Source organism: Myxocyprinus asiaticus, chromosome 21, assembly GCF_019703515.2.
Source record: "Myxocyprinus asiaticus isolate MX2 ecotype Aquarium Trade chromosome 21, UBuf_Myxa_2, whole genome shotgun sequence".
Taxonomy (NCBI): domain Eukaryota; kingdom Metazoa; phylum Chordata; class Actinopteri; order Cypriniformes; family Catostomidae; genus Myxocyprinus; species Myxocyprinus asiaticus.
In genome coordinates, this window is record NC_059364.1 from 28,695,320 (window position 1) to 28,708,098 (window position 12,779).

The following is a 12,779-nucleotide window of genomic DNA, read 5'->3' on the forward strand; positions in this document are numbered from 1 at the left end:
AATGCCTAAACTTCCAAACCAACTATATTCACTCCCGTGTAACCCTTTATGTTTCCATCACATAATTTTTCTGCAAAAAGGTTTGCTTATGTTTAGACCACACAAGCACTCTCGCTACTATTCCAAACATAAAAAAGCAGAGTGAAAAGTTTGGAAATTACTCAGATGTTCTCAAAAACAGGATCTGAGGATTATACCAGACTTCCTCTATAAAAGCAGTAAATCAGTATGGGATTAATCATAAATTTTCCTCTGGTCAAGTAAGAGCAAACTAGGGAGCTATATTTATCCCTTTTATGAAAGGCGTAAGAAATTGGACCGTCCTATGTGTGGGATGTGTGTAAATGTGTATGTATGTGAGAGAGGGATGTAGTGTTCTGTTTCATGCATTAAAAACGCACTGTAGTGTGAGAGGACAACACTTATTATGTAGTTATTACAATTACACAAAATAAATGCAATTATGTTAATGCAATAAATGTGTATTATGTAGGAAAATGTACATTGGACAAAACTGACAAAGCAAACATCAAGGATCCTCTGACTTTACCTGAGGTCCCGCCTTCATATATGTCTGACAATGAGTGTAGAGACCTCTAGTGTTGAGACACCATGCAGCCTTACTGGGGATATCAATTAGAAATTCACCAGTAAATATTACTATCTGTATCAATTAGAAATGTTGGCATTACTCCTTTGTCAAGTCATTTTTATTTGTATAGTGCTTTTCACAACACACATCATTTCAAAACCGCTTCACAGAAAATTATGTTTCAACAGAAAAAGATGTAATAATGTGTACGAGTCATAACAGTGCGGTTTAAAAAAAAAAAAAAGACATGATTGTAAATTGTGCCTTTAAAATAAATAATAGAAAATAATTATATTTATATTTAGATAACCAGTGAGCAAGCTTAAGGCGACTGTAGCAAGGAACACAAAACTCCATAAAGTTGGTTAAAGGAGAAACATAACCTAGGGGGTGGTGGGGGATTTCCCCTCTGGCTAAACAGCATGCATATAATGCCAATTTTAGTTATTTATGTGTAGTACAAGTCAAGATTTTAACTAAGTAAGTGTTAGGGGCCAATGTTTAAACAAAAATATATTGTATTGTCTGTAAGATTAATGACTAAAGTCTTAGAATTTACATTCTTAAGATGTATTGACTATTGTTATTTGGCTGATGAAGGCTGCAATTAATTTATTACCTACATATTCCATTTTAAGAGTGTAGTCCATCCTTTGACCAAAGTGATGCAGGCAGAGGACAGTAAGGCGCACTGCAGTTTGACTGTAAGCTTGTGGCAGATTAATTTCTGGTGGAGTCCATCTTAAATCCAAGTTTCATGCAGTGTCCAGTGAAATATCCCATGTCTGATGGTTGGTACTGTCAGACAGCCTAATTTGATGAATTTGTGGTATGTAAGCTAAACTTGAGCTTTGAATTTTGACTGTTGAATCTTACAGTACACAATATATATAAATTTTAAAGGGGTCATATTATACATTTTTAATGTTTTTCCCTTGTGATACATTTATTATGTTTGTCAAATTGTATATATATATATATATTTTTTTTTTATTAAACTTTTCCCACTATTTCTTCAACCCTTAAATTTACGGGGTTTTTTGTTTGTCCTGTGCGTTGAAGGACACATCCACACTAATATGTTTTTGTTTGAAAACATGTTGATTTCACTACGTTTATGACTCTTATCCACACTAGAATGCCATTGTCCTCCACTGAAATTGAGCATTTTGAAAATGCACTCCATTACCACAAACTTTGGAAAATTATGCCATTAGGGAACCTAAAACCGAGTTTTCAAACAAAAATGGATTAGTGTGGATGTGGCCTAAAACTTCTATATAAATTGCCTCTTTGTATTTAAAATGAGTAACAGTTTCTGCACTTATACACAGGTTGCACATTTGCTGTCCAGTATAGTTTGCGTTGCTATATATTGCAAAGCCTGCATTACATTGAAAGGTTCACAAATCTCTCCAGGCTAAACTTGTCCGTTCAAAGGTTTAACTGAAATGATCAGGGGGACCATGTTTAAATCATACTTCCTACATCACTGTGACTGCATGGACCAAGTTTCTAAACTACCCAATACTGTAGGTGTTGTTAATATGCACATGTGGATGGTTGTGTAAAAAAAAAAAAAAATAGTTTCTGAAACTAGAAATCCAAGGGTTTCGGTACAAGCCGTTCGTGCAGCTTAGTTTCAACAGATCAGTCTTTTGGACTAGGGGGAAGTTTTGAGTTCTGAAAGTTAGAGATGGTTTTCATAGTATAATTAATGTTTTTATTTCATGTAATCAAGGAAAATTTAATTTCTCATGCTATGATACCTTTAACAAACATTTTAGTTGTTTGACCTACACAGTCATATCTGCAATAGAGAAAAGTGTTCATACTTTGAATGAGGGAAGTTGTTTGTGGGAATGATTGCCTCAGTAATTCATGAAGAATCAAGGTGTATATGCATGCTGAAGTGGGTGACTGTGGGATGAGGTTTTTAGGTGGGCTGATGGATCATGATTGCCAAGCCTCACTTGCTGCGTCTCCACATTGAACTCTGTGGGAAATCGCTGCCTGTAATAATATTTGGACTGGGATGGAGTTTCAGCTCAGGCCTTGTACAGTGCACACAAAAGCACTTCTCTCCACTCTCTGTAATGTGGAGCTTGTGTTTGGACAGAAAACCACGTACTGTCTCACATTCTGTCTCAAGATTTCTGTCTTGTGTTTTCTATCACTCTCTCTCTCTCTCACTCTCTCTCTCTCTCTGACGCTCACATATATGCCAACGTAAAGATGAAAATCTGACTTTCATTTGCTGACCTTCAACAAGACTAGATAAAGCTATTTGAACAAGTGCTCCAAACTGCTTATGTACATTTCATTTTATAATATTGTCTTTGGCCTGTTCACAGATGATATTTCCAGAGACAAGTTAGATTTTAGTTTTTTTTTAAATTGAGTTCTTATTTGACCAGACCTTTCATAGTTGGCCAGTGTCTTTGCCTGGCTTACAGAATATACTAGGAAAAGGGGACTCATAGTGAAGGTGTGTGTTTTGTGTTTCTAGCAGTGGGTCTCTTTTTCAGAGAGATGTGATGGCATGTTCATCTATAGCTAGGGTTAGTCTCTCAGCCATATTTAATATATAGGTTTAGACTGAAAGTAGTTCAGTGTGTTGTTGTTTTTTTTAGTGGTGCTTATCTCTATTATAGAGGAAACAGTGGAGTGGAATGTTTTGGGAGAGAGAGAGGGCAAGTGTGGTTGTGACATGTTCCAGGCAAGACTCAAACCTGTGTCACCTGCATAAGCTCCATAGCTCAATGTGTTTTGAGCAGTGTAGCTTTCAGTAAAGGTTAGGTATTTAATTCCTTTAATATCTGGATTGATTTCACAGTACTGCTAAAGACTTTACAGTACAATTTTGCTGTGCAGGTATTTACATTTATTCATTTAGCGGATGCTTTTATCCAAAGCGACTTACAAAATGAGCAGCATAAGCAATTAGTCATTTAAAAGCCAACAATATCCATAGTATCGCACTGCCAAGTTCTAATCATAGCTGGAGTGTGATGAGTTCCCATGACAAAATTTAATAAACCTGCTTTCTTAGTTTGCTTTTCTCACAACGATCCTCATTTTCTTTGTTTAATGCAACCATTCATTTAATAAATATATATATATATATATATATTACACACACACACATATACTGTATATATATTTCTTTGGTATTGAGTGTAAATGAGAATGTGTAGGTGACTTTGGTCAAATTCTGTAGCAGATTATATGTTGTCACAATATTACTGTCACAAATGAGTTTTTATGCTGCTAGTTCTGTGAACCTGTGAACTTATTAGTGCAATACATTCCACGCAAGCCTTTTCATGATTCAAATAGAGTCTCATTTGCATAGATATATTCTTAATTAAGTCTGTTGCTTTATTAAAGTGTAAATATTGCTGTTCTCTTGAGACATTCATGATTATATTTGAGCATGAACTGCACATAATACTGAGATAATTTTCCCCCTTGTGGTTAGCATATCTGTTTTTCTTCTCAGTGTCCATAGGGAGGCGTGTTCAGGACCCTTTAGCAGAGCTCATTAAGATTGACCCCAAACACATTGGCATAGGAACCTACCAGGTGAGTCACATGACACTCAAATTAGACAAGCTGTTTTTGTGTCTCCTCGTTTTCTCAGTTTTATGTCACAACCGTGTTATCTTTGGATTGCTACTTTATTACTTAGGTGTTTTACTGCAGTAAAATTTGTGTCTTCATTAGAGCTGTGTATCACCAACAAAGTCACAATACGATACGCATCACGATACAGAGGCCATGATACGATACGTATAATGATACATGTTGTTTTTGAACTGAATTTCTCCTGAGCATACTTCTGTGTTAAAACATTTGTTTATAGTAAACTTTCATTTTGCTCCAACCAAAACACAAAAGGCCCATAAAGGTAAGAAGAGCAAAATAAATAATAATGTTACAGAAAAGTAAATTAATTGGCCCTTTCTTCTTTCAAAGTGTTTTGTGTTACCCTTCCCTTTCAATAGATTAAAATATTCTGGTTTAAAATAAAATCCTGTTTTAAAGTGTGCAACAGGTGAGTCAAGGCCTCTAGGCTTAAACAATTTAACACAAGTCAAACACAACTACACACTGTTCTTGTATTCAAATGAAGAGTTGTATAATAATCATTACAGGAAATTGTAATTAGTAACTTTAATAGAACTCATTTTATTACCCTTTTTGTAGACTACATTCATAAATACAGTCACAGATGGCAGTGCAAAATATGCTGTGCTAGATCAAGTAAAAAGACATTAGCCTGCAATTTTAATTTCTTTATATAGTTTGTCTAACTCACCCTCACATTTGATATCCATGATGTCTCCACTGCATATCTTTTTCTACATCCATTCATTTACTGTACAGTATAGGCTATTCACAACTCTGAACCTTTTAAGATGACCTAAAATCAACTGTTTGCATATTCTTTTATGCGTTGTGATGAGTGCTCGTGCTGTGCTCGAGCGGGAGCATGCCTCTACAAAAAAAGAAAAGTGAATCAGACGTGCCCACCGGGCACTTTCCTTTCATCTTTTCATCAAAATAAAATCAACTGTTTTCCTTCATACACGTGTATTTGTGTCTAAACAACGGCATCTCGTCAAATGTCACTATTACCTTGTTCAGACTTGGTATTAACATCCATCACGGGAGATCCGATCAGTGGACAGCACTAAATACAGGTGCAAACGGGTCCGAAATGTACAGGTTGGCGAGAAGATGAGCTTAATTACCTTTTAAAAAGTACCTGTCTTCTGGTTATTTCATACCCTGTTTGAGAGTAAAAGAAGCGCATATGTACTGGTAGATAGAGGTTCATCGTGTTACGCACTACGCAGTACTTTCGTTTTGAAGTATTTGGATATTGCTCAATTGTCGTCTTCCTCCCAACTGCCGGGTACAGGGGGAAAGCCAAAATGCACATATATTTCAGGTTCAAGTTTTGGCTGTGGTAGCAAGAGTCTCATCTAATTTAAATGCGGTGGTCTACTACTGCTCAGGTGATTTCGTTGCGTGATAGGCTGCACTCAAACTTGCAATTTGCTGCAGTATCGATATGGGCACAGCTGAATCGATACACGCATCGGCAAGGAGCACATGACGATATATCGCCAAATCGATATTTTGAACACAGCTCTAGTCTTCATTATAAATGCACAAATAACAGTCGAGGTACTCACACATTACTGTGTACTTGATGTTGTGTCTGGCTTTGCTTTTGATGCAGTCACATGTTCACAGTAATTGTAGGCTTATTCCCAACTTTCTAACCCAGGCTCAGATTTTTACATTTGAGCAATAGCAGTTTCAAACAGAAGTCAACTGGACTAGTGAGGTAATCCTGTCTCTGACTGTTTGCTTTTGCAGTCTCATATTATGAGTAATCCAAAATTCTCATGAAATTAATTCAACTACGATTCCCAGTAGCATCATATGTTGACTCAAGGCTGGGCCTAATTTGTATTTATTCTTCTCTCTCGCCTTCCATCATTCGATTTTTCTTTAGCTGTGCTTCAAACTTGATTTCTCTCTTTTCTTCCAATGGCAGTTTTTTTTTTTTTTTTAAATGAAGACTTGTGGTGTAAGCTCTTGTTGAAATAAGTGCAGATTAGTTTACTGTAGAAACAATTTGTGTCTTGTTTTGTTTTTGTTGTTTTTGGAGGTTTGTGATTTAAAACAATTTGTTTTGTGGTGTTTTGTTTTATTTTTGGTGATCTAAAGGAGAAAATAAGTGACTTTATATGCTCTGACCTCGAAATTCAATTGCACGTTTTCCTAACCTCGCAACGAAACTCTAAACCAAGTCCAATGAAACCTTGGAGCCATTTCACAAATAAGGAGAAAAAAAGAACATCTTGCATTTTTACAAATGTGAAGGATCAGTATCGCATATTTCTCGCTGCCAACTTTTTGACCCAAAGAACATATGCACATGTGCAGATGCTCACAGGTTTAGGTTAGCAGAGGATCAGGGTCACATCTCCTTGCCCCTGCACAGTGTGAATGTTGTCTAGTGTGCATCAGAGCGTCCCCTGACACGTCTGTCAGCACTTAGCGTTTATTTACCTTGCCACATAATCTGAGCAACACAGGATGCCTCTCCATTGCATTGACATGCTGAGTGATAAGTGAGTGTGTGTGAGAGAGAGGTATACAGTATTGTATATTTGTATGAGTGGACCTTGTACAGTGATTTTACTTACCTTCAGAAAACCTTTTGATTGATCGCTAACCACACATTTTGTTTGATGTTTGATCGTGAAAGGCAAAAACTGTTCCAAAGCATTGTGAGACAAAAGTACATTTAGATGATAGGCTAATAGGATTGTTGGCATATAATTTACTTTGTGTGGTTGCCTGGTTTAGAATTCACTTTGAAAACTTTTAAGTTGAATTGCTGCCTTAAAGATTTTATTTTTCAAAGATGTCTTTTTACCTATATCCCTCTGTTGTTGCTTGTACTGTCCTGACATGCCAATTAGTCAGAGAGGGTGGGACCTCCAGAGTTTAGGTTTATATAGTGAACTGTCAATCACTGAGAGATAGGTGGAGTGTGTTCAGGTTTCCCAACTGCTTAAAGGTCCCAGAGGGCACATTTTACCATTTTACCCAGCTGTGAGAGAAAACACCACACACACACCCGGATATTAAGAAAAATGTCACTCTCCTTGACACTTTCCGTGTGTGTGTGCGCGTGCATTTGTGTTTGTGTGTTTTGGTTTTGGTGGTTTAAGAGGACATTTTTTTTAGGTTGTACACTAGTAGTTACGAGGGCATTATGCTATAAACGTGGTTTATGAGGACATTTCTAGTGTCCCTGTAATTCAGATGGCTTAAAAAACATACTAAACAATGTGTTTTTGAAAATGTAAAAATGCCAAAATGTTTCTGTGATAGTTTAAGGGGTAGGGTTAGGGGATAGAATAGATAGTTTGTACAGTATAAAAATCATTATGTCAATGGAGAGTCCTCGTAAACCACAAATATCAATGTGTGTGTGTCGAAAGTCCATACTTTTGAACTAGCAATTAACCACTTGCAGTCTCTCATCATATTAATCATGTTAATCAGTCTTTATCAGTTGTATATTCAGTTTTCCTGAAGGTAAAGTATATGCTTATGTTAGGTAGTTCCTTAATATGTACCTTAATTTAGCATCACAAAATATAGGTTACATTCAAATATTTGTTCACATAGAGCTCTATTGGTCTCTGTGTGTACGAATCAACAATGATCTTGTTCATAAGTGAAGGCTGTTTATTGATTCAGTTCAGAATAGCAATAAACACTGTTTGGTTAAAAGAAAAGTGTGTTTGCGATGGTTGAGATGAAAGTTGTATTTAATGACAAAAGAAAAGAAAAAGGCTTAGGTGATGTCACAGTACCGCTGTTTCCTGTAGGCTTTCTATTTTTAATGCTGAGACTGCTCCCTCAGGCTAGAACGGAAGAGAGTGAATAAAGGTGTAAGTATTGACTGACAGGAAGCTGATTGACGATGATCGATAGCTCAGCCCATTTTCGCATGGGAAAATATTCTGATTCATGATTATGCTCTAGCTGTTTTTTTTTCATGATTTCACTTTCCCATTTTTTACCTGTATGGCAATGATTCCCATTGCTTATCACTGCTTTTATCTCTCTTATTCGTGCTTCTTACCAAACCACTGAAAGAAGAGTGATCTCTGAAAGAAGAGAATCAGTGTTTTTCTCATGATTTTGGTGGGTGAGTCCTGTAATGCAGTGTGCGTGGGTGCAGCTCTTATTTTCTGTTTGACAGGTGTTTACTGTCTCCAGATGTGAACTCCAGGCTTCACCTGAGATAAAGGAAAGGTGGAGGAAGGTGAAAAAAGTGTCAAAATCGGCTATTAATATATCATCTCGCTGCCTGGAAACTGCATCACCTGATTTGGTGCCAGAACTCACGAAAGAGTCTCATTTGAAAGTTTGTTTGAATTCATTCACAATGATGGTTATTTAACAGTGCAAAGCATGCATTGAATAATTCTAATAGGTTCCCATGGACACGGAAAGTCTGGAGGGGAAAAAATGTGTTTTCCATTCCTGAAAAAGTCCTGAAAATAAAAATAAAACAAACCTTAAAATTAATGGAAATTTCTAGAGTAAACAATTTAATCAATTTGCTCAGCTCTTAATTAATTGTTTAGATATTGCACTTGTTTAAAGTTTATGTAGAGATTGATTAGCAAATAATTTTATTTTTAATTATTCATTCAAACTGGTGAACCAGCAAATCTGTCTGAATCAAAATTATTTGTAAACATCCTTCATGGTCATGGAAATTCATTGGTCAAAAAATGTGAGAACCCTGTATATATTACATTGTATATAATTATTTTATACCTGTAACAAAGGACTATAGGATGAAGCATAAGGTCCGTATAAAATGAGATGATGAAAACATTTCAAGACAAGACAAGACAATTGCACAGAGTAACAGGCCGTTATGTTTAATAGAATAGGTAGAAATTGTACCCTATTTTAAGTATGATTTGACTGAACTTTAGAGCTGTCAATCATTTTGTAGACCTCTGTCAGGATGTCGTCAGCTGTTTTCAAATGCTCTTTTTGGAGCTTTCGTAGTTTGCTGAAAATGTCGGTCTCTGGTTATGCAGGAGGCAGATGTTTGGGAGGTATGTAAAGGGATCTCCTCATCAAACATCTTTTGTGTTTTCAGCTCTCTGGGAAGTGTTTTCAGAGCCTGCAGCTGGTTAGATCTATGTTGGGTTGTGAGGGAGGGGAGAGGAGAGAGAAGAACTGATTGGCGTCTCAGAGTGGCAGTTTTTCATAAAAAAAAAAAAAAAAGCTGTTAACTGGGCCGTGTGTGGACAGACACACTTTGTTCTGTTGCTGGGGCTCATCCAAGCCAAACAGGACCTCGCACCTGAATTTAATCCCTGCTGGTTTTTGTGAGTGTGTATTTGGGAGGGAGAAGGTGTATATTTTTATGTGTACATGTGTGCATGACTTGGGTTGGAGACCTCACTGTGGCTCTGCTTGGCTTGATGAAGGTGAGGCAATGAGAGGAGAGTTGTGTGGCATGTATGTGTGTATTTGTGTTACCTCTAGCCCATCCCCTACCTGGCATGTTGAGGATTGAGGGCCCTGGATATGTCTGTAAAATCAGAAGGCAGGCATCAAAACCATGTGAACTCACACCACATTTCTTCACCTATTCCCCAATGCTTTAATTGAGTTTTGGTTGTTTTGTCTGCAGGGTTGCCACACTGCTAAGCCATGTCAAAGCTCAGCTGTCAGCCACACTTCCCACTGTGAATGAGGACCAGAGAGTGTGGCTTGCGTGTGTTTGAAGACAGATGGAAAGCTTAATATCAGCTCTAAGTGAGCATGGTCTTTCTCAGGCACCAGTGGTGGGCTTCCCGGAGACATTGGTTTGATTCTTAGCTTATGCTCAAATGAAGCTCAGTGTGCCTCTGTTTTTACACTCCCTAAATGTAATGGTTGTGCCATTTTATATTATCAAGTAGGATTGACAGGAGATTGGAGAGATGATATGGGTGAAGGCTGAAGCCTTTTTCAACAGCTTCTACTGGAAGCAAGGATGGTTTGCAGTGTCACTGCTGATTTTTCAGATAGTCACATATGTTGACCACACATTTCTGCCTGTTTTTTACCCTCTTGTTCAGCTTTGTTCAGTTTGTTCACAGTGATTGATGGGTCTTTGAAACCTTAATTCCCTCTCTCCTGACCCTGCAGTGGCAGACGGCCTGACAGTTGATATGGATCATTGACTGTTCTCTGGTTCCATCATATGCCGTTCATTTGAGTTTTTCTCCCAGCATGTGCGTGCTAATATCACAGTGGGGGCCTCCCACCTCGTAAATTAGTGTACCCTAACACAACTTCCTAGAACTGCCTTTAAAAATAGATTGGGGGGGTCATGATGATTGATGGCATTCTAATGAGTGTGCATTCCATCATCAGAGCTCCAAACTGCCTGGAGGCAACACTTTTTAGGTGTCTTCCTCTATCAGTCTGCTCAAGGAATGAGAATTTTTACTCTATCCGTGCTCAAGGCCCTCTATGCAGACGTTTGGCTGCCAAGTACTCAAAAGCTAACCTTAGGGTATGGGAGCAGCTACATGGGAACCTGTCCACACACTTCTCAGGTTGCATCTGGCTATTATGTGGCTTTAGGTTTTTGTTGGAATTATTTGTTATTCTTTGTGAAAAGTCCCTTGAGCATGCACTGATTTATTGATTATTGGCATGCTATCAGTGATTGTAGAAGCAAAATCTATACTTGTACAATGGTGATATGTTGATAATATATGAGTATAGATACTCATCTCATGAGTGGCTGATTTGAAATCACTCCAAGCATCATATGGGAAAATGGCATAAAATGTTGTATGTCTAGGTATTTCTTTAGAGTAAACAGGGCGAGATGATCATTAGGAATGATTGATGTGCAGTTGATGAATCTCGTGAAAGCTTCTGCCCTCGAGCATTAATGTTTATTGTTTAATTTTGTACACATGCATTCCAGTAGCATACACACATTTCTCACCTCTCTAAGGTTACAGAGGAAATGTGTGTGAGATTTTGACTGAATTTTAAAATGGATAGGATTCTCTCACATGAAGGCTGTTCTTGTGCAGTAAATATGTTTTGGTGAATAATATCAGTTTCTTTCCAGGATTTGTGTACCACCAGCTAGGTTTAGGGAGTGATACTAAAATAATATTTCTTCCTCAATTCTCTCAGCATGAAGAAATCTCTCTGGTGTAATTTAAACATTTTGGTGAGTTGCAATTAACTGGATTAACCACTTGAGGCAATATTACAACAGAGTGGAAAACCCTCGAGAGCTTAAGATCTTTAATTTTTCACACTCACTCTAGCTCCCAGAGGATGTCTAGTGCTGAGATCTCAGTGCCACTACTGAAGTTTGAAAACCATTACTAATGATGTTAGCTAAAGATTTATTTTTAACCTAGTGCAGCACTATAACGAGAATATAAGAATATTGCAAGGTGTGATTTTTGTCTATTATTTGGACAGAATTTATCACACTGGCATTCTTGTTTCAGTGGCAGTCATTGGCAGTCTGTCATGTTAAAACAGACAGAATGTCCATGGCTGTAACCCGCACAGCTCACCCACACTGCCTAGCAGTCACTCAGTCTCTCTTGTCATCTTTGATCTTTTTACCACCTTATTCCGTCATATCTAATAGATACTTTTCACCTCTTGTTTACATATCTATTTTATTTTGTTTCTCTCTTTTTCCTATGCCATTGGCATATTTTACAATATGCATTAAAACTTTTTATTCTGAAAACAGAAGCCCCTTGGAGTTATGTAGTACCCTCCAGTGATTAGTGGCTATTCCATCACTCTGTCAGTCATTTTAGGACTGAGCATTAAAGCATTATCACCTTTGCACAGAAAGAAAACACAAACCCTTTAAGCATCACCTGCCTTTATATGAAGTACCTCGGCATGTAGAGTCCAAGTAGTTCCCTGTTAGTTTTTTTTTTTTTTTAATCCTTATTTTTACTTCTTTATCCTTATTACTTGCTGAAGGATGTCATTTCTGCACCACTAGGGGCACCAAACGAAATTGCAACAATAAACATTGTTTTGAAACAGCCTTCCTAATATGCCCCCCATCTGCCTTTGATCAAACAAACATTGTCCCACCCCCAAGTCATGCCATTGTTTGAGTCAATGTTGTTGTGTTGGTCTGGACAGATCGCTCAAAACAAACAGAGGAATTTTCATAGCGCCACAGAAACGCAGTGTTTTTTTATTTTTTTATTTTTTTTTATAATATCCTACAAATGGCTTACTTATAGTTTGCCTGCAAAATTTGTAAGAAGTCCAAGAATGAAGATCACAAAAGCCATTAGGGTAGTTTATCCTGATCGACACAATCTCAGGCCTACCTCCTCCTCTTCCCTCACTGGTCGTGCAATTTGAAACACTAACACTCTCTAAAAGTTTCCAAATATGAGGTAAAATTATCGTCTATGTCTGTTTATTATTTCTGACTGTTCCTGTGTTAGTGTGTGACTGTGTATATTTGTGTGTGTGCATAAGGGAGGTTGAATGTGTGTATTGAGTTAGTTGTAAGAGGCGTGTTTAATATAGTGAATTTATATTCACACAGTAGCACAAA

At 37.4% G+C, this 12,779-nt stretch overlaps 1 protein-coding gene across 2 annotated transcripts in view; it reads left to right on the plus strand.

Moving 5' to 3' along the window:
• LOC127412340 (S1 RNA-binding domain-containing protein 1-like) overlaps nucleotides 1-12,779 on the plus strand; it is a 74,590-nt gene that overhangs the window by 38,763 nt on the left and 23,048 nt on the right. For both annotated transcript variants that reach the window (XM_051648609.1, XM_051648608.1), the window contains exon 16: nucleotides 4,095-4,177. In XM_051648609.1, the coding sequence (XP_051504569.1) occupies nucleotides 4,095-4,177 (83 nt within the window). The remainder of the gene's footprint in view (nucleotides 1-4,094; nucleotides 4,178-12,779) is intronic.